Below are 23423 nucleotides of genomic sequence, written 5' to 3'. Positions count from 1 at the left end.
TCCAGAATAGTTGGATTGTATGGGATACAAACAGTACTTTGGCAGAAAGGCATCATCATTTGGTCTCCTTCACAGCTGCAACACATGATTATTCACTCTTTATGCCACAGATGAAAAATCTAACCAGAAACAGATGGGGAGTAAATATTTTTAGAAACGGTATTTCAAAGCATTAACAAGAGGAAGAGAAAAAGTTTCCAACTTTGGAAATAACAAAAATTTTAAACCTGCTTGTTAAATTATATTAATAGTATTTTTAAAAGTTTTAATTATAAATAATACTGCCCCCCGAAATATTTTTCTCAGATTCTTCCATTTACACATTACTTGTCGTCAAAAGCAGTATGAAATGCAAATTCTTTAATTCAAGTACAAGTAGATGCTCTAAATTAACATTTTATATTAATACACAGTGCTCAAATAGCTCATTTAAAAGTTCTTGTTGTTTCTGTCTGAATGCTTATTTTAATTTTGTATTATTTATCCAGCATCTAACTGGTTTTTATGCAAAACTTACTAAGAAAACTGAAAAGTAGTTCTCATTGATCTTAGAAAGCTTTTGATAAGCTTGAAATTGCTTTTGTGATGTCCTAAGCATCTCCACAATTAATTCACTATTTGACTCTTTCCAGCTATCATAGTTTTCCTGCAAGAGGAAATGATCCTTCTCCTCCAAATTATATCATCAGAGAAGGATCAGTTCTGCTTTTCAAGCTATGGTTGTGATAAAGATATTTTTATGAAGAGAGGAATTATTACTCTAGTTTTCTTGAATATCAAGTCTGCAAGTCTGATGAGTGCAAATGTCTTTTATTTCTTTCTAATTCCAAGTCAGTGGTGGAGAATCATCATCAATACGAAGCAGAAAAGTCCTGAGTTTCTAGTTCAGCATTGAAGAAACCCATATTATGTCAGTGCTGAGTGTTGTTCTAGACCTCTGAGAACTGCCTTCAGTGTCTTCAGCTTCCATCCTAAAATTGCAGTATGGATGTAGATGTTGTTTATAGGACATAAATTTTTCCAGTGGAATTTTAGAAACAAAATATCTTCTTAATTTGTTTCATAGATTTGACTTATCTTAACCCTAAGTGAATGAAAATTATTTGACTAGGAGAGTATACATGATCCTCCAGTAATTAAAAGTTGAATTGTAAGATTTTTTATAAATATGAGAGGCAATTTATATTTGTCATTCTTGTCTTGGATAGAGAAAATTCTGAAGCCCTTACTTGCTTTTAATTCTCAGTTAATTTTTTTGTTGACTGACATATTTATCATGTTCATGAACTGGGAAGTAGCACATTGTGATGTTTTTTAAGCAGGAACTTCTTCCTGTTTGGCTCCAAGGAGACACTGTAGCCCAGTGATGTCACCAGACTTTTTATTTCCACAGTGAGATTGTTAGTGTAGATAACACTGACTATGTTTAGATATGGTTTTGAGAACTCAGATCTGTAAAAAGCTCATCACTGCCAATGATTTTTGGTTTCAGTGAGGAGCAAGCTCTGAAAAATTTCAAGTTAATTAGTTAGGTTACTTAGTTATGACTTCCAAATTGTCATATTTGGCATGATGTACCGCATATCAATACTGTTGAACAAACCCCTTCTCTTCATTCTAGATCTGCCTCATTTTACCTCATATATTTTGGAAGAGTCATGATGTTTTCCTGATTTCTGGGTGCTTGAAAACCAATGAGATATGTTAAATAATGTTAAAATTTAAAATGATAATTTTCTTAGTTTTGATTGACCTTGGATTTCATTTCTATGTTTAGATGTACTGGGTAAATTTACCATGGTATCTCAGGTATTGAGTTATCTTTTATTTTGCATTTTGAGTGTAATCTATACAATGAAGTTGTTATTAATTACTATTAGTTGTTTTACTGTAGGGACTAAACTCCACAGTTAAAATCTTGAAACTCTTTTGTATTAAAATTCTGCAAAGACATGATTAAATGCAACTTCATTCTAAGAAAGTTTCATAAGCTAAAATCAAGATATCACTGTGGAGGACAGCCAGAAGAAGCAACAGGAGCATGAAAATAACTGAAACCACAGGAGAATATGACTAATTCTTATGTTAGACCAGACGGAGCTATAAATGCTATTCTTGGTATACATGAATAGAAATTATTCAACTGGCAGGGTTTTGTTTGCACTGGAAAAAATAGTGACAAATACATATATCTATATATCTATGTATATTTAAATTTACTTCAGTACTGTAATCTCTTTCACAGTAATGTATCTCACCTATTATATTTTTTACTGAGTTTGACAGCACTGACGGTGTTTCTAGGTAAATTAAAAAGTAGCAACAGATGGAAAAGGCCCTATAACCCTGCGTGCCTTTTATTCAGACATCACAGAGGACCTATACCTGCATAACTGAATGAGCAAGATTTGTTTGTGAAGTAATCATTTATTATGCAAATACCAGAACTTCATTATATCTAATTTTATTAAATATGTACATGTTATTACTATTTAAAAGAACAAGTATCATTCCAAGATCTGCAAACTTCTCTCTAGCCTTGAGAGCTGCGGCAGAGCCTGTATTAATGCTAGTTTGAAAGCTGAAAGCTATCGCGGTGTCACTGTGGGTGACACAGCACCACCTTTGGAGGCAAAACTTCATCGGCTGTATTTTTTAGTTACAATACAATCAAAAAAAAAAATCTTTCCTGACAATAATATATTTGTACATTGTTTAAATTTCCCAACTCTGTCCAACTTGGAGGATGGAAGCAAAGAATTCTGTCATGGTTAGGATTCTCAGATGCTGAAGAAGGGAATTCGTACCAGAAACATCTGATGGTAAAGGCTGTTTAAAGGCAGAGAAGGGGGCACAGGAAGCAAAGAGAAAGATGTGTCCATCTCCTCTGCTGGTATCCAGCCAGGAGGCCTTAATATTTTTCTTGCTTAGGGTCCCATGGCCTCAGTGAGGATAATGCTTCCTATCAGTGACCCCCCTTCCCATCACCTCTCCACTAAACTGGTAGGTCAACTTCTTCTTAACTTTCTTGACCTCCCCTGTCTTGCCATAGTTTCTCAAAGCCCGTGCCATCTTCTGGTAGGTCATTTTCTTGCGGTTGCCTTTCTGGATGCCCCAGCGATGTGCCAATGCTTCTTTGTGTTTGGAGGAGAACTGGAAAGTACCTTTTTCCTTGTCCACCCACCAGATGCTGTCCTTCATGTCCCCACTGCGAAGAAGGTCCAGAAGGAACTGATACAGACGTATCTTTTTCTTGCTGCCTGTGTGAGAGTCAAAGAAACTCAGTGGATCATTATGATTTGTGTATAGTTCCTGGTGAAACAGCAGAAAGTGTATAACTGTTTCAGCTAGCTTGTGACTTCTTCAGTTTGCAGCATTTATAACAATAAACAGTGTAACACTGTGAGGACATAGTGTGGATTGATGTACCAAGAAGAAAAAGCAAGAATAATTCCAAAGGCGAAACCCTTGTTCTGAAATTAATTTTCTAATTAGAAGCTAATTGAAAAACATAGCTATTTTGACACTAATCTAAATCTAATTTTGGTAGGTTATGCAGAATGTGACTCTCAGGTACTGAGCAAAGAGAGCTAAATATTTTTTTAAATCAGTTCTTGCTTGACCTTCTTGCCTTGGTTTTCCCATCTCTTAATTGAATTTGGAGTAGAAATGGCAAAATCCCTTTCCATTCAGAAGCCTGAATAAGCAAAGAAGAAGGAGGCAGTGGGAGTACATGAAGAAATGAGATATAAACACAGTTATGGCTGTAAAAGTTTAGGAAGACAGAAGGGTGCAAGGACTCAGGGAAACGAAACCTATGGCAGTGGGATAGAACACAAGCACAGCAGTTCTACAGTTTTATTAATTATCATCAAGGTAATATAACAGCTGCTTACCACATGGCTTGACAAAGTCCCTCTGTTTTCACTGACCTGTTTCTCCATGCATAATTCCGGGCCCAGGGTCCACACCATCATTCTCCCCATCTGATACCTCCAATGGGGGACTCTGCCTCTCCATGTCCTCCTCATCAGAACTGGGCTGAGGTGGAGAGGAGTACTGTAGGCACATCCGGGGCAAATAGGACACCTTTTGGAGAACAGAGTAGTAGAGAGAGGAGACAGTGATAGAGAGTTGAGCATCAGAATTAAATGTAATGAGGAGAATTACAGAGAAAAGGGGGGAGAAAATAAGAGGTATATGAGTGTTTAGTGTAATAATGAGTGACTTAATTGTTGACATTTATAATAACTACCATCCAATTAAGAAACACTTTCAGAAAACAGTCAACACTTACACACGTACAACGAAGCCCTTTTAAAAGAGGGAAGGAGAAATAAGGTTGTTAAAGTCAGAACTTTCCCATATGTTATATCCTTGCAAATAATATTGCCCCTCTTCCCCTACACGTCCCCACAGCTTGCATTCTTCCTAATGCCTTTCTGATCCCTATTGCTTATCCCCAGAGTAAAATTGCTTTTGAGAACAACCTTTTTGCTAACACAGTCCTTCTGTAGCTGTTCTTTTAAATTTGAAAGAGCTGAACAGTTCTGCCTTAGTATGGCTGGCTTTAGCTCTGCTGTCCTCTTCCTTTCTCAGGCATAGCACCTTCTGACAGCACTGAATCCCTACAGGACTGCATCCAAATCTGGAGATGGGGTTACGCAGGTCTGTCAGCTTTCTGTCTTGAATTTCCCCCATGAGGGGGGGAATAGCCTTAATACTAAGATAAAGGATACACCATCTTGGCTCACATTCTGTTTTCCTGAGTGGCTATCTGAAAATTCCCCATTAATGGGGATTTCTCATCTGCAAATCTAGCAAGCAAGTTTTCTTGTGTTAAATTCTCTTGCCCTTATATAGAGGTGTTGTTAGGAGTAGTGTGGAATATACCTCAGCTCCTTCATTACAAAAAACCAGCCAACATCCCCCAAACCCAGCAGCATATAGAATGCAGTTTTGATGAAATGGGACAGATAATAGTCCTTGAAGGTGAGCTTCTTTTGAACTGCTTTTCTTTTCCTTCACTGAGAAAGGATGGCTTGAACCTGGCACCCTTCCCGTGGGACTTTAGGTACTGAAGTGGGGAATGGGTGTTCATGAGTCACACCACCCACCCCATGTTGGACTTTGCTGAGTGGTGCTTTTCAGATGAGTTTTGCACCAGCTTAAAATGTCCCAATAAGGCGTGTGCAAAGGGCTGGTTTTGGGGTGCAGCAGCTGGCGGTTAATGAGTCGGCAGATTGGCTGGAGCGGATTGGGCAGGAAGGGCAGGATTGGGCAAGAGTGTGTGTAAGCTTCCTGCCAGATCCCCAAGAGCAAAACTTCAGCCCTCACCACAGAGTCACCTTTAGCTTTTTACAGTTAAAAAAGCTGCAGTTTCAGGGGTAGGAAGGAATGGAGAGACTGCCATGGGGGAAGGGGAATGAGAAGGTGGGACAGAGTCTTACAGGGGAGGAGAACAGGCGTTGTTGCTCCTGAAGATAAAAAGGTTGTGGAAACCTGGAATGCTCTGGGAGTTGGTGTGGGAGTAAGGAAACTGTCCTTTTGGGAATGGAGTGGGATGGTGGGAGAGTGTAGTGGAGGAGGGAGGGGTACAGTGTCTCACGGGCAAAGGTAGTTGCAGAGGCCTGCCTGGGGAGTTAAGTAAGCTTTTCTCATGCAGTCCCCACTTTTCTTGACTGTTGTATTTTTGCTTACACTTACTTTTCACCTGAAACTCAACATAGGCCAATACAGTATCACACAGTTAAGTTACACAGAGTCACAAAGGACATGCCAGTGTGTTAGAAAGAGCCAGGTTACTAATACAATTCTGGAGAGAGAAAACTTAAGAAACTATTAGCTACTTTCCATATTCTGTTGTTGTCTCAGGGGCTATGGCACCCATGTGAGGTTTTCCTCTTTCTAAAGTTCTTCTCACATTTTTTCAACTTTTTCTTTCATTCTGCCTCCAGAATTAATATTCTTTTCTTATATTATTATTTGTGAGACCCCTGTTGTCAGGCTAACAAAACTTTTTAAAGAAATCTTGTTCAAGAGCAGCTTAAGCCTCAAATTTGATTTCACAAAACAACGTGATATCAACAGAAAATTGAAGAAATATTTTTGAATGTTATGCCTTTATTTACAAACTCTAACTCTGATATCACATGACAAGCTTGGGTGTAGTTAGTAACTGGCAAATTCAGTGGAGGATTAAAACTTGCTTCCCACTTCTATTTCTTTGCCTGGGACTGTGACTGAGATACATTGCAGAGTAAAACTCAGAGCATGCCAAGTACCATTTGCATGAGCTACTGTAGGAAAAAATCTAAAGTAAAAAGCCAAAGGCCTCCAGTCGGTAAGGAAAAGGAGGGTAATGGTGAATTCTACCTACTAACATCTGCAGCTTTGTGTGGGGTGGGGCAGAGAGAGACCACAGTGCTCTTTATAGAAAGTTGTAATAAAATTAGTTCCCTGCCTTTCATCCTGAAATGAAAGATGATAGCTGAGTAGAATGAAGTGAGATAAGCAGAAGCACCCCCTCTTGTTTTTCTGTTGTGCTTCCAAAGACATTCATAAAGGGACTCATTTTCATCCTTTGCCCTTGGGCCAGAGATAATGGTTGGTCATTAGGTACTAGCAGTTGTCCCGAGCAACTTAAACGACTCGAAGCTTTCCACAGACTGCTGTTCCATGAAGCATTTTTTATATTTGTAATTTTCTGTTCCTAATTCTTTGTTTGATCTACATCTTATATTTTATTCCTGATTTTTTCAAGGCTTGCAGTCAGTTTCCTGTGGACAGTGTTAACTTGCTCACTCTATTTTTCTCTTCTTTCAGTTTGCTTTGAACAAAGAAACCCCAAATGACAACTCCATGCATGCGGTTTGTCTCATGAAGTTTCAGAACGGTACCTTTATATGCAGAACTGTAATCAGAAAATGCTTTTTTCTCTGACTTCAGTTCTACTCTGTCTTGTATTTAGGACATTGTGCGTACCTTGCCAGCCTTGGAAACTCCTTAGCACAAGATCACTCAGCTTTCTACTGCTACTAGAAATGACTTTGGGCACATTCTTGTAGGATCAAGAGTTAAATGTGATCTCAACACCCACAATGCTTATTATCTTTGCAGTATTATGGAACCCCTTATAATTTCAGCATTAGTGAAAATTCATTGGTGCTTTGGTGACTATCTTCACTGCATAATGATGTATCTTTTTCATACAGAGAAATGACTGGCTTCAAGTAAAATCCGAGCAAAGACAGGACAGTGTGTTTTGGCTTGTGACTTATTTACTCCCATGTATAAGTACAAGTGGGTCCTTCTTAGCCTGCGGTAAAATTACTAGTGGCTTGTTAGCATTTCTAACACAAGTCATGTAAAACTGTCAGGATTGCTTGGAAATATTTAAAACTTTTCTACTGCTTCAAGGCTCAGAATACTTCTCGGAAGTCATAGCTACCCTTGCTAGGATGATGCAAAGCTTCTCAGGTCCAGTTCATCTGCAGAATTACAAACCGGTTGATTTTCATTCCAAATTAAACAAAAATTTGAAATTCCAAACACCGCCACAAAATGCAATTGTCTTTTTAGACAGTTTGAGGAACATGACTTCTCATTATCTAGGTAAAAAGAATACTTAAACCACATTTGTCCCAAGAATGAAGAGTCTTGCATCAAGTGCAGGAAGAATTTGTGCAATTAATTTCAGCAATCTCTTTCATATAAGAGTATGCATCCCCTCATGCATTATTTTCCTTAGCATTAGTTGTCATCCAAAATTCTGAGTAAGTGCTGCTAACCATACCTGATGGTTGAGTCCGATGTGTGTGGTTGGGATTGCAGAATCCAAGACATGCATTTGTTCAATCTCCATGTGCCTGTACAGCTGCTGTAGCTGAGGAGGCTGTACACTCTGCAGTTCTGTGAAGTGGTTGTCTCCAAAGGTCTCAAACTCACTGTGCATGTGGTGTGGATGGTATTCCCAGTAATGATCTAAAGAAAGTAAAAATAGATCGTCATTACAAGATTAAGAAATTTGGCATTTACCTGGATTTCATTGATTCTTTCTCCTGTTGCTGTCCTTTCTACTCTTTCCACACCATCCCTGTTGACCTGTCTCCAGTGACAATCTGTATAGATCCCTGTAAGGTTTCTTTCCCTAGTCTCATCAGTTCCTGCGGCTGGAAAGTAATACTTAGGCCACTTTAATTAGGACAATGCTCTTAGAGGATGAGATGGATTTCAACGATAATCTAGCACAAGATGCAAAAGACATTAATGTTGGCACCTTTCTCAAGAAAAGACCATAACAAGTTTCAAGACATTTTCATTCTTGAGGCAACAAATTCTACTGATTTATATACTGTCATATTCTTATTATATTCTTCCTCAATGCATGGAAATGAGGAGGTAGAAAAAATTTAAAGATTGTTCTGCAGTTATCTTCAGTCCTTATTTAACTGTGCTAGCAAAATTTCAGGAATGCTGCAGAAAAGGCACTTTTTTAGATATTTCCTGTTATCACGTGTTGTTATATCACACATTTTTAAGTAGCAATACTAGAAAATAAAAGGATAAACTTTTGTGGCAGTCTGGTGCACGTTGTTTACAGTGTGGCTAAATTCTGATGCAGACTTTTTCTCGACCATTTTTATCTCTTCAGAATGTTTGAAATTCCTGTGACAATTTGGATTTTTTTTCAAAACCATAAAGAAGTACTTAACCACCATCCTGTTTCCTGATTCATTTACCTTTGAAACTAAATTCCATATAATTTTTAGTTTTAGATTCTGGGGTTTTTACTTCAACATAAGCCTTTAAATATTTTAGAATTTCATACTTGCTGCTCAAAATTTAAAATCTTCTAGAAAAAATGTGGAGCACTGTGAATTCTATTTCTCTCTTACAGATAGTAGCTGCATACTTAATTGTGCATCCTAACCACTAGACCACCAGCGCCGCGGCCCGGGTTCGATTCCCGGTCAGGGTAGTCCCCCGGGCAGATGGAGCTCGTCAGCCCTGTAAGGCCATCCATCCATCCATAAGGTCACTCTAAACAAACCTACGTCCTGAGGACCTCACTGCCACCGTCCAAGCTTGCTCGGCCCCGGCAGATGAACCTTAGGATTAAAGGGTGGGCTCAGCTCAACGCACACTGTGTCTCACCTAAAAAAATCCACTGCGCAGGCTCGAAGGGTAAAGACCTTTCCCAAATCTTCGTTCGCGAAGACTGGCAATACATACTTAATTGTGCACACATTTATATGCAACCTGTTTTTAAAATCAATGTCAGCATCATGTCATCTGCTCTGACTGAAGTAGAAACTAACCTTCCATAGTTTAACTTTCCTTGCATAATTTATACCTAGCTGAAATGTCTTTATTATATTCAGTACAGCAGTCGTAATTTATTCCTTACTATTCCAAGTTTTCTTCTCTTGTATTATTATAAATAATTTCTGTCCTACCCTTCACATGTTTTCAGGTCATGTACTGTCATGTACCCTTGCAATCTCCTTCTAATTATCACTTAACCCAGTTGCATGTATTTAGGCCTCAGTCTTTCAATATAAATCAGTACATTCACTACTCTAATCTTACTTGTGCACTTCTTCAAGCTCCCTTCCAGCTGCTGGCATCCTTCTGATAACAGAACTGAACACAGTGCTCTAAGTGTTGTGCTGAATTTATAGAGGAACAATTGTCTCATTCTGGAATATGATGTTATTGTGTATGGTATTATCTGGACATTAATATGCTATTAATATTTTTTCTGAAATACCAGTTTCATTCTTTCTTTCAGCTTCTATCTCCTCATCCTTCCCCACTTATGTTTCAAACAATTAAGTCTAATCTCATTGAGGATTTGAAATGCAGGAGAGTAACCAGAATGTGGCTTCCTTTAGAGGGAACTCAGTGATATGCTTGTATCAAAAATAGTTGTACCTAAAAAGTTGTACATTCTTTTAGCTGCCTTTATGCTCAGACCAGTAGAAATTTACTTGAAGGCTCTATCAGACAACTTAAGACACCAGGGCTTATTTTTTTTCCTTCCTGCTTTTCTGATTCACGGATAAATCACCTCACTGCATAAGAAAGGGATAGAAAGGTGCTTACAAAAGCATTCAGGGAGCTGCTGCATTACTTTGTAATTTCTTTGGTTTTTTGTGTGGCGCTTTCTGTGAGCTGCTATGGATTTTATAGCCGCACGGTAATTACAGTACACGGTAGCACTTCTTCATGTTGCAGTGCTAGAGAAAAATTTTGGTTTCTCTGGTAAAAAATTTGGTTTTATGTGTGCAAAGAACCCAGATATTTTTACATCCACATCTGCACCAACCCAGGAAACGTCAGTGTCTGAGTTTGAATCCATAGACTGTCTAAGGCTGTGTCTTGATAGGAAGCTTCGGGCACTTTCAGTGTGAAATTTTTCCATTTAGTTGGAAGATTGAGCCATACTAACTTGCGTTTTTTCTGTGTTAAATTGCCACAGATTTCTCTAAGTAGAGCCAACCACTAAGGCCCCATATACCATGGGCAGCTCTGCACAGTAAAGTGTTGAGAATACATTGCAGGAGTGATCTAAACTCTTCTTCCTTAAAATGATCTGGCTCTGCTCACTGTGCAGAAAGAGCTCTGTCAGATGACCCCTTGTCATTGATAATCTATAAGAGAGGAAGAGATCAATGCATAATTGTTATGATGACAAAGCCCAGGGAAAGGTCTCTGAGGCTGTTAATGGTAGATCTTCAGCTGTGGAATTTCTTACTAGCAGCAACTACAGTGGTCAAGAGAGAACACAGACCACTTCCAACATGCATAGCTATGAGTATCTGTGCATGCTCCAAGTGGTCTACTTTGGATTCTTCTAAAATATTCTTTTATCGTGAGTCATGTTTCTATACTGTAAGATACCTCTTAGTTTTTTGAAGCCTATGACAAGGTTACCACTGCTCCAGAACTTTTTAAACTTTTCCCTTGGCAAATAACTTAACCTATGGAACACTATTTATGCATACCAAGATTAATCACTATTTACTATTTACCCTATTCATTACTAAATTTCTTTATGATGGATTTCGGTGCTGCTGTAAAAATACAGTAACAGAACAGTAGTATTAACGCTGCATGTAGGCCTTAAAGTGATCACATAATAATATTACATTACAAAATAAATCTGTCAGAAATTAATTCAACATAATTTTGTCCAAATATTCAACTTGTGACAGGAGGAAAGGTCCTTACTTCTTCCTAAATTATTTATAATTTCCCAGTGATGCTTAGGAAAAATAATATTGGTTTAGTAACATTAAAAGAGAAATTCCAGATCTGTCTTCACAAGCCCCTCTGTGGTGAAGTTATTGCACATGAAAATATAAAAAAATATCATCTAAATATCTGTGTCTGCTGATATTCAAGTTATCAGCAACTATTTACTTCTGCGTTTTTTGTTAGTGTCACATCAGTAACACATAGCAACTCTATTGTTTTCTCTAAAACATGAAGGTGGAAGGAAGAAAAAAGACAGGAGAGAAAAATTATAGAAATGGAAAGTGTCTATTCTTTGGGTAAAGGAAAATGTCTTTAAAAGCCAAGCTATAGCTACACAATGGAGTCATTATGAGACATTTCGTGTGAAGTGAAAGAGGATGTGAAAAAAATTCTCTTTTGTAGAGACATGGAGATCATGTTTGTTTTGGTCTTGCATGTAGTGAAAGGTTAGAGGAAGGACAGTCACGGATTCTGAGCTCCCTCCCATGACAGAGAGGATGTTAGCCTGCTGGGAAGCATTAGTGGACCTAAAGGTATTGTGTTAATATTCACTATAGAGGTAGATTCTCACTTCATGAGTGAGAAAACATGACTGAACTTTCTCCATTATCTTCTGATCACTGTAAATTGCTTTGCTCTTGTAATAGCTGAATAATGTTAGAACCAGCAGTTAGAATTTGAAATAAGCTTAAGGAAGGTATTTATAATAAAAGTGGAGCAACAGTCTAAACTGGCATTACGCAGTGCAAAATCATGCAGAAATTCATGAGCCAGCTATTGAACCGGAAATGTAACAGCTCTGTCAGCACAGTGCTCTGCCTCGTCTGAGGAGACGACTGCTGGTATGGCTGCACTTGTGAGGGCTGGGCTAGTGTTTCTGGGTGGTTCTGCCCTGGGTGGTACAGATTTTCCAACACATGATGAACTAGGAGAGGGTTTCTTGCACAGTCCCATATCGCATAGCTTACATGTTCCAACGTCTGAAAAAACAAGTCAAGGAAAAACCCCATGGAGGAAATGAGAAAAATATTGAAGGACACTGGAAAATTAATGTCTTGATTAATGTCTTGAACAGAATCATTCTTGGGAGAAATGCTGTGCTTCTAGGCAGGGCACCAGTCTTACCTATAATAATATTAGGATCTCATTAACTCCCACTTTACAAACTTCATTATTTTAATAATTCCAAATGTTCAAATACCTATGAGTCAGACCCCAACAAATCATGAGAATGGCTTTGAGTGAAGGGGATTTTTTAATGAAGTTTGCAATTCTTTCTCTCTTTTATATGGCATTTAAGACTAAGATTCGCATGTTTGGACTTTCCTCCACTTCTGCATGAGCCAGGATCCTAACAAAATCAAAGCTGAGATTCTTAAATGATCATGTTACTCCAGAAGGTGGGACAAAAATAAAACCCTAGATCTAGTAAGTTCCATGAGGTTAGAAACAAAATGAACAAGAGTCAGCATTCAGCTTCATACAAAAAGTGATTTTTCCTAAAGCAATAATGATTAGTAATAACTTAGAGACAAAGCTGCAGTGGAATTTTGTAATTACTAAGATTGCATTAGTGTTACAAAATATGCTGTGTTACATTTACAGACTTACAAGCCCAGGCTTGGGTGATGGACTAATACATGATCACTTGAAGTAGCTTCTGTCCTGCATGACTGTGTCTCTGTTTATTATAGTATTTAAAAAAATAGCTAAACTGCAGTATAGAAAATAATTGCACACAATACCTGTGGTGATGAACATATTATGGTGCATTTTTGAATCTACTGTTCACTTACTGGCAAAGATTTCTTACGTATTATATTAGTGGAACATTGTTTTGTGTGCTTTTTATGCCTCTTCATGTAAATATGGAGTAAGGGTTGCCTTCAGCATTGTGTTTGAGAAAAGTGACAGTAATGCAAGTAGCACAGATCTACAGATTAAGATGTTGCTCTCTCCCTTTCACAAAATTAGTTTGCTAGCAGTGAGAGAGAGGTAGTCTGACGCTTAAGGAAAACTTTCTATTTCTTTAGCAGTCCGTTGTTGGCATAATCAGAAGTATTATTCTGTCTAGTATAATCTATTTACATTAACTGGTAGTTTTACACTGAGGTCCATAGTGCTACTGAGTGACCTGCAAAATTATTTTCTGTGCATTGCCAGTGATCTCACTGTCCCCCAAATTGAACTCTGTTCTTTTTTCTACTTTTTCCCCCCCTATCTGATCAGGTTCTGTCTCTATCACTTTATTTATTCCTTTTCCCCTCCATTTTTCAATCACCATGCTTTTATCCTCATTGCTCTGAACACTCAGTACATATTTCTGAAAGTATTTTGTGGCGTCCCTTTCCTGCTCTTCTGCACAGCGCTTCTCAAGATCCACTACTTCTTTCATGTAAACAAAATGAAAGCCAAAGTTCACTTTTTCAGTGTTTATAAGAAAGAAGAAAAATGCATTAGTTAGTTCGTGGTTTTCAGTCTTCATCTCTATTCTTTGGTTGTTCATTGCTTTTTTGGACTGTGAGAAATGCAGGACAGCATAGGGCACATTAGATATTTAGACACAACCATGGTTGCTTTCATAAATAAAAATTTGATTGAAATGCTCAGGCTGGGCTCAAGTTGCCTCTTCCATAAGCACTTACTGTAGGAGTTTAAAACATTAAACAGGGGGTTTTTGGGTCTTTTGGACAAATGCACACAACTTTGAGAACAGACAAATTTCTGTTCAAAGTGGGTGTTTAGGTACTGCTTAGACTATAACCCATATAGGTAACTACTCAGTTTTTGTTGTGTTCATTAGGATGAGTAAAAACATGTTAATGATCTGAGAAATGTACCTTAGGAACAGCCTTCCAATAGAAAAATGGGAAGTAAACCAGATGGGATGATAAAATTATGAAAAATAAAGGGATGTTTCTGCTTGAGATAGCCTAGATGTAATGACAGAAAAGTTATTTCCCAGTGCTTTTTCCTACAAGGCATCTTTTATATTTATTGTTTAATTGTCTCAATTGCCTTTTGCGATAATCAATGTTATCCTCATTTTACGAGTGTGTAAACAGCTACAGGGTATAATGTAAAAACCCTGAATTTCCATGCGGAATTTGCTGGGTTTGATTAGTGTGACTAACAGATGCCATGAGATAACTTATAAAAACTGAATTAATTCTTTGTCTCCAGGTGTTGAGAATGCCATTGGCATTTCTTGAATGCAATGTAGAGAACAAATTTGGGTAGGTATCTTTTCAGCTAAATGCTCAGAATAATCCTCTACTGTAACTAACTGTTCCTTAAAATAGCTTCTGCTGCCACAGGCAAAACAGTGCTATACTGTGAGTAGTTAATGAGTTAAATTAAGCAGAAATGGGTCTAGTTGCTCTATCAGTGGGAGTCTTTCAGGGAAACTCCAGGATTTGCAGGGACTGCGACAAGTAATACAGTAGAACGGTGCTTTTCCTTCCTGAGTCAATATTGACTCAGGTATTTCCAGGGTGGTGTTGCTGGACCATTGTATTTCACAGGAGACAAAATTCACAAAACAAGACATCACCTCTGCATTGATTTAGAGTCCAGTGCAGCGCCCAGAAAACACCAAAATATAGGCACCAAAGCTTTGAAATCACGTACACAAATTGAAGTAATAAACAATTATACAGCATTTTTATACTGAGCTGTGTTTACATACAAACAGCTACAAGGAAGTTTTACATAGATTTAGAGAGAGGAAGTACTTGGGTGTACTGGAGGAAGAGTGAAAGTTAAAGCTAGGTGTGGCAGCATGCAAAAGACATAAAAAGAAAGAAAGAAATATATGAAGTTAAAAAAGGCCAAATACCAAAGAAATCTAATTAAAATAAAGGCAAAAATAGATTATCTAGGACCTAAGTCAGACAGGAATTGGAAATGGGAACACAAGAAGAGAAATACAGTATTGCAAATCCATGTTCTCAAAGAGTTGTGGAACAAGATGAGTGCTTTTGGTCTGCAGAGGAAAGTAAAAATACAGCAAAGATAATGAAGGATAGAGATCATGAGATCCTATCTCCCTAGCATCATAGAGTGCTTTCTAAAATTCTCTTTCAGAGAAACCCTGTTGCAGTTGCTGGGTTGGAACAGCACCATTAAGTGGAATAAAATAATGTTGGTTTCTGATTTGAAAATATGTGTCTATACATTATAGATCAGTGCAACAAATTTATTCTTTCCTTGGATGTCCTAAATCTGTTTTCTGTGAGACTTTATGCTCCAAGGAGATATTTTTTGACTTACCACCATGGCTTTCTCCGTCACTGTTGAGATACTGGTAATAGTCATGGGGCTGTCGGTAGAGGTCTGACTCATAGGGTACCATATCTTCAGAGGGCTGTAAAAAGAAGAGGAATTTTTAGAACCATAAGTTTGCACAAATCTCTTCCAAATTATTCACATAGTTAGTGAAGGGGTGATGTCAACCCATTTTATATTGCCTAGGGAAAGAAAGGGGAGATTTCAAGTTATTTTTGAATCAGCAGGAATAAAATGCGTGACACCAAACACTGGTTTGAAAACAAAAAAAAAAGGAAAAAGAGTAATCCCAGTAGAAAAGACACCCAGTTTGTGTAGCAGAACTTGTCCTGTGGTAATATACAAGTCCTTAGTATCCCACACTTGGGCCTTCTGAGGATACTGCTTAGAGTCCTTGTGGACATCAGGCACAGCATGGCAGGGAAATATTTTCTTTGGTAGTAGCAAACATTATATTATTGTTGTTATTGTAATTATTATAGTTATAATTGTCATAGTTGTTATTGTTGTTGTTGTTGTCATTATAGTTATTATTATTGTTATTATTATTGCACACAAAAGAGAATGCTGAAACTTGCCTAAACATATAATTCTGATTGTTTCTAGGAGGTCTGACTAAGTGGTGCCAGTTTGTATGCAGGTAATGACATTGACAGAGGGCATAAAACCATCTTCTTTCTTGATTTTTGTCCAAAATAAACTCTAAATGTTTGCTGGTTCCAATCAACTACACAGGCCTCTTAGATATGTGCAGAGAAGACATAAAAACTCCAAATGTGGGGCAAATACTGAGTTGTGACCTATTGGATGCTTAACTGTAGGGTTAAAATTCTCTCTATCTTCTTAGAACAGGTGATATAGGGTTACTTTCCCACTTCTTTTTCTCCCCAGGCCTAGTATTCCAGTATGAATATTGATTAGGATCTTACGTTGTTGCAATAAGGGTCAGCTGTTTATTATTAGCTTTGCACAGTTTCATTGCTTCACTTAATGTTCCTTCTTGTTTTTTTCCAGAGTGAGGAGTTAGAGAAGGACAATGTACTCTATGGGGTTTTGTTAAACTTTAGTCCAGTTAAGTTTGTTACAATATTTTCTTCCAATCTGAACAAATTCTTGTGGTGTCAACAGCAAAAGAGAACTCAAACACCTTCTTGCTTTTTCTTTTGAAAGGAAATTATTCCTAGTAGGCATTAATAGAAACATTTTAATTCTATTAATGACTTCAGCATAACTAACTTTAAAGGACAAATATTTAAAACAACATGATAACTTAGATGATGGACATATTTTTATGTTCCTATATTTACATGTTCATACACCTATCTGTATATCTCAAATCCCTTATCTCCCTCCATAAATCTGTCTCATTTTTGGAACATCTGCATTTTGTAAGCTTATGCTATGGTTACAGCATGACAGAAATGCAGGCAAGCTTCTCTTTTTCTTCCCTCTCTAGACTACTTGAGAACATGAAACCTAAGGTAGCAGCTGCCATTCAAATCCAGATGGAGGTAGTAGATAAGCTGCTAGCGAAAGGAAAAGACTTTTTTCTTTAATTCTTCTGGTTAACTCCTTCAGTGCTTTCTGTTGGAATCTGAGAATTTAAAGATTGTCTTTTTCTGAGGATTAAGATATTAGAACACATACCAAATCCCCCCAAAGAAACCCAAACCAAAACAAGAAAACCAAAACCAAATCAAAACAAACACAAACAAACAAACCCCCAAACTTTCATAATTTACTTTGGGCCTTGGTTAATCCTTAGTAGCAGTCATGTGCTATATTAATGTATAATTAAAATGCACTGGTAAGATTGTCTAAAAGTTCATGGCTTCCAGAAAATACACACTAGGTGGGAATCAGATCCATGGAATATTCAAAGACTCAGGAGAAAATCCATTGCCTAGCTGTCAGCTCCAAATATAGTTGTTGGTGGTGGATAATTGCTTTGGGGCAATCTTGAGAAGATGACAACCCACAATAAAGACAATCTAAAGGAAAGACTAAGGAAAAGGGGCAAACTGTCATTTAACTGCGTCCACAGCAGAAATACCAGTGAAGAGACTCTTCTCATTTCTAGTCTCCAGAGGATGCAGACACAGTCTCCATTTCCAAATCTATGTGATTCTGATAGAATTGCCCTTCATCTACACAGAGATTTAATGCTAAGCTGTTTTCCAACTTTCAGAGAGGTAGTCAAAGAAGCCAGTACAATGTGCCTTCTTTCTGATGCCTCTGGCTTTTCTCTACGTATTTTCTTGATGTTCTCTCTATGGTTATATGTATTCACTCATCTCCATACCTTCGACCTTTGGTATACTCTGATCTCTGACAAGAAAAAGTAATGAGACTGTAGTTTGCTCTCTTTAGGATAAAGTTCTGAATGGAATTTCTACTTTTCATTATCGTTGCAAATTAGCTCACCCACTCCCCTATTTCCTTTCTATAAATATATGCTTCCCGTTAAGTAACACCAACCTGAAAAACATATAAACTTGTGCCTTCATATTCAGAATGGTAAATTTGTTATAACTGAAAGGAAAGCAGTCATATTTTATGAAAGGAGAGACCTCAACATCCAAATGGCTAATGCATATGATGTTAGTTGCGAAAAATGGAGGTCAAAAAAGCCGTATAAATGTATATAGTTTGAAAGAAAAATCTTTGTTTCTTTTCAACTAAAATACTAGAAACTGACAGAAATTATATATAAAAAAATCATACCTAAATGCATCCAAGTTTGTAACTCTGATAATTATTCAGCCAAAAGTAAACAAATTTCCTAAGGGATCAGTTTCCTGTCAATCTAGGCTTAATTTGTTAAAATTTCCACAGCTACATCAAAGTATCTGTCACTCACATCTTTACAGGAGTATAGCCAAGCATCAGTCCAAAAGTAGATAACAAATACACATTTTAGACACAGGAAAGAATATTTGACTATTCCTAATTATATTTTTCCTTTTTTGTCTCTTCCCAAAGATTTTCCAACTCCCCCATTTCAGACCAATATACATTAACAGGCAATAGTGTCTCACAGTCTGAGCTGAGAATGAAGTATTTTACCATTGAAAAGCTACTTTTACAAGTTCAGATGTGTATTCAGTGATTAGAGCTAAAGGAAGACGTGCTAAATAGACTCTTAAAACAGTGATTCACTTAATATTTACAGATCCAGCTGGCTGCAGAGCGAGTTGCAGATACTCAGCATCTAAGAGTCTGCTGTTATATAGGGCATTGGGGTACTATAAGCTCTGTTTTGAAAGTTTGGGGCTCAAAATGTCTTTAGTATGGATTCTTGGAATTTTTGTCCTTGAGTTAGTTTTCTGTGCAGTGATCCATTTGATAAGATATGCACGTGTATATGCTTGTTAAGTCATGCAACCTGGACCAATCTGTCCCCAAAAATGACTTGTAATGGCACTATTTTCCATCTCAGTGTCTGATCTTCAAAAATACAGTAACTAACAGAGGAAGAGGTATATTAAATATTTAAAAGTTTGTTTATAAAAACTTAATCAGACAGTGGTAAAAGGAGATAGTATAGAATGTATTCTCTCTGATTATCCTGTGGGAAGGTGGGATTTTTTTCTCCTATTCATTAGAGAAGCTATTTCCAATAACCTGATTTTAATTGTTTCTGTTTTTTTAATAGGGGTTGTTGTTCTTTTTTTTTTTTTTAAGTTTCATTAAAAACTCTTTCTCTAGTTAGAGAGAAGAGGCTTCTCCATGTACTGTTGTTGCCTCTTTTACCAATCTTTACCCACTTGCCCTGTCTTTCTCTGGAAGTCCCCACCCACACACTCATTTCATCATCTTACTGATAGCACTTCCATGACACTGAACTGTTTTGTTTCCCATGACAAAAAGCAAAGAATGGCTTATGTTACAATGTAATATATAACTGATGACAAGCTATCAGTTGTTTTCACGTAAAAGAGTGACAGAAAGCTTTGTTAGGAACTCATAATTGTCACAGACTTTGGCAAATGAAGAGTGGCCTTCATCTTCCATCTTTGCCTGAAACTCTAGGGAAAAGCCACAAAACTACTCAGAGAAAGCATGGTTGGCATTAGTTAAGAGAGATATACTGAACTTAATAGCACTCTGAAAAGTCTTGTTATTCACCAAGACTTTGTCAGATGATTCCAGGCAATTGTAAATTCACTAAATGATGATCTTCTTTTTTGTTACCTTGATATAACTATTCAGTGGCATGTGATTCAGAAATACTTCACACAATTTCCAGTGATGTGCTGCCAAGTTTTAAGGCCAAGATTAACTGTATTTTCTTGGAAACAAATTACAGTGTAACTATTTTAGAGAAGAGTAAAAATATTAGCATGATTACTCATTGGGCCAGCCTCACTGGACCGTGTTGGCAAAGCAGTTATGTGGAACACAGTACTTCTGTGGGGCATTTTTGCTCTCATGCAAAAATACTTAATTCAAAGCTGTGACTACAGCTAAGTAGCCAAAGGTGGCTACTTAGAGATTCATGTATAACTGGGACCCTCTTTAAGTCAGTGTGTTTGACTTAATAATTTTTAAACTCATACCAAAACTTAGTTCTTCATGCATTGGAAGACATGGACCCAGTTTGCAGAACTTCCCATACAAAATTCCTAATTTTCAGATGAAGATAGTATACTCCTAAACCATTTAAATAATGAACCTAAACCATTTTCCAAGTGAAGGGTAAGAGTTTTCTAGCATAGTCAAGAGGAAGGCAGTTACAGACCCACCCTCAACTGAACGGGGAGGGGTGGAGGAGGGAAGTATTGCAGCAGAAACCCTTGCCTAGAAACAGGCCTATGTCTCCCCTTTGAAAAAGCCCCGGGAGCCACAGACGTGCAGGTCTCTAACTGGCAGTGCCCGAAGTGCACTTAAAGCAATTTTGAAAGTACAAACCACAAAATTATTAATTTTTGGACATTTTATTCACAAAAATAAAACTCAAATTGCCCTATCAAGTGCTTCTGTAAGGTGTAATTGTATTTTTACTGCCTGTTGTATTTTTCAACCAAAAGGAGTTCAACCAGAATATTAACTGCAACACAGGTTAGAATAGGAGTGAAACTGTGTTAGATTTAATATCTGCCCTGGAACTAAATACTGAAAAAAAGAGTCCAGAAAAATTGTCTATGAGTGAATGAAAGGACAGAAAATTAGCTTTTTTTTTTTTTTCTTTATGGAGATGTTTATTTCTGGGGTGATTGAGGACAAGATTTAGGTTGCACTTTTTTTTTTTTTAAGCCCAACAAGCAACACATCAAGAAATCTCTGTGTACTTTTTCATTTTCTCAGTTTCTTTTCAGATTTTTATTCTAATGCACTTACAGTAGGTCCATTTGGCAACTCCATGTACTCAAGAGAAATTATTTTTAAAGTCTTCTTGTCCTTTGGGTAGATAGGGGATTTCAGGGACAGTGATGATAAATTAAGAGAATATCAGAGACACTGATGATAAACTGAGAGAATAAAGGGTCTCCCCCAAAAAGAAGACAAATATTTTCAGTCAGCATAAATACCGAATATGACAGGAATTCAAAGGACCATTGTTCTGGATGGAAGATAAGGAAATATGACTTTAGCCTTCATTAAATGGGACAAGACAAATAGAAAACTCGATACAAGTTTTTGTTAAAAAACCTGCATTGTCTCTTTCTGTGCTCTGACACATGTATAGCAACTGCTGTAAGTCATCTACCACATAAAAAGCCAAGTAAACCACCTGATCTGGCACCTGCCTCAGAGGCATTTCTACTACAAACCTAATGAAATCCAGTTAGGGCCTCTTTTATCCATTCTACTTAGAGATTTCTCATTAAGGTTTGTTTCTGAAAAACAGGTTAGTGACATTATGTTCTTCATAAATAATAATTTTTGAACTCACCATAAGATAAACTAGAGCAGTTCCACAATACTTCAGAGTTCAGAAAAGGATAAAACAGCCTCATAAGCACATAGAAAAATTTATACCTTAGAGAAAACTTAGAAACTCCCAAATAAGGACTGGTTTTTTTCCTCTCCTTCGCAAATTACTTTTTCAGGATAAGTGAATTCAAGAGAATTCAGTTCAAGACAAGATGAAGTTAGAAACTAAAATGCTATCATTTCAAAGAGCACAGAGTTCTAAAATCTGCAATACACAAAATAAGCATTCAACAACTCTTCTCTCACAGACTGGTAGACAGTTAAATACATAAACCATGTCAGAGACTCCAGATAATTAATAACTACAATCTGAAGAAAGACTTGGCTTTATATCACATAGGCAACACTGAAGAAAAGAGATTTACTGGCTTGCTATATTCGTGTTGTACAAAAATACCATACATTTAATCTGTGAAAACAAATGGAGATCAAAATCAGATACAAGTTTGGGGAGGAAATGTTAATTTCCCTTTCACTGCCATGTTGTCACTAGTTTTATAGACTGACCTAAGCCAAACTTCCTGACACTACAAATACAGACCAAAACACAGATATTCTCAAATAATAATACCTGGTTTATTTTGCCTTTTTCTACTGAGCCCAATGATACGTATTAGGAATAAACCCAATATACTCACAGGGGGAATAAGGGGAAATCCTTCCATTTTGCAAGCTTGCAACATTCAGCCAACTTCTGAGTGTATTTTTCTTAATTCAGTTTTCAAACATCCAGCATAACTGACTTGAAAAAAATGACATCAAAAAAAGAAAAAAGAGGAAAGAAAAAAGAAAAAAAGAAAAAAGTGAGATCCGCTGAGATCCTCGGACTCTGTAAAGTCCCTTTGCAGTGGTGGATCTCAGGATAGGAGAAGGACCCTAACAAGTTTTCATAGTTTGCCCTAATAGGTTCTGAGGTGAACTTCTTTCCAAGTCGTATGTGAAGTTCCTGATTTTATCAAATGTCTGTAGAAGGAAGATAGTCCCTGGGTCTATCAGAGCGCTGTGACATCACACTTTAGCCAGTTTGCATAAATCTCTCTCATTTATGGAGCTGCGGCGCTGCAGCAGGAAGTCTGTGCTCGGCCAGATCTGCCATGGGCAGGTGCTACTGTATAATCAGATACCCAGAGCCCAGGCCTGCTACCAATAAACAAGCATATGGGTGCAGCACTCTGTGGAAGACTATGTGCTTCCAACTGTAGATGAACCATAACAATGGTGCTGTTCTCTGGTTTAACGGTATATCATAAAGACATAGTCCTGACAACTTCTGTGAGGCCAGTGCAGTGGCATAGACTTGCTTTAATAATAGTCCTGTGTTGAAATTACGTGGCAAAACTTAGCAGGTAGGAAAAAAAGAGTATGCAGTTTCGAATATACAGTCTTAGGTTTATACAAAACACTGAAATTATGCCCATGAAACTTTTGTCATAAACTTTGCAAGAGAGTAATTGGTTCAGTGAAAGACACTTTGTCTTCTTATTTGTTTCTTGTGGATTCTTTTCTTTTGTAACTCCTGCAAGGAGAAAGTGAGTAGGGAAAAGGAGAAAGTATTACATGTCCCATGCAATGACTTGACTTCTCTCAGGTCCTGAGTGCCTTCAACAGCAAGTAGAGAATGAAATTTATAGACTTCTCTCTAAGAGTCAGGTACAGAAATTTCTTGCGGAGATTTTGTGTTAGGTCTTCTCACATGATGTTTTCCACACTCTTCATCCCACCGTTCTACTTGCATTTGGCTGCAGTGAACAAATGACTTTCGTACAGAGGTGCTGGCAGTGGCCAGGGGGCAGGGTGTTGGGAATGGGACTTGTCTACAAGGGGAGAACACTCTCATTCTGCAATGTGCCTTCTTGCTTTGCAGTTAGCTACTAATGTCTTGGAAAAGTGAAGTTTCATTGTCTGAGTTGTTCCCCTTCAATCTATGCCCATGTGCC

The 23423-nt window shown here is 37.5% G+C and overlaps 1 protein-coding gene across 1 annotated transcript; it reads right to left on the bottom strand.

Moving 5' to 3' along the window:
* Positions 1–258: 258 nt before the first annotated feature.
* On the bottom strand, positions 259–22488 carry SPI1 (Spi-1 proto-oncogene). Its single transcript, XM_032692122.1, has 5 exons — positions 22125–22488; positions 15535–15628; positions 7796–7983; positions 3933–4089; positions 259–3260 (listed from the first exon to the last, which is right to left on the bottom strand). The coding sequence occupies exons 1-5, from the start codon at positions 22167–22169 to the stop codon at positions 2944–2946; spliced, it is 801 nt and encodes a 266-aa protein (XP_032548013.1). The 5' UTR covers positions 22170–22488; the 3' UTR covers positions 259–2943.
* Between the last annotated feature and the right edge of the window lie 935 nt (positions 22489–23423).

The sequence above is a fragment of the Chiroxiphia lanceolata genome, chromosome 6 (assembly GCF_009829145.1).
Source record: "Chiroxiphia lanceolata isolate bChiLan1 chromosome 6, bChiLan1.pri, whole genome shotgun sequence".
Lineage (NCBI taxonomy): Eukaryota > Metazoa > Chordata > Aves > Passeriformes > Pipridae > Chiroxiphia > Chiroxiphia lanceolata.
This window is presented reverse-complemented; position numbering and strand designations above follow the sequence as displayed.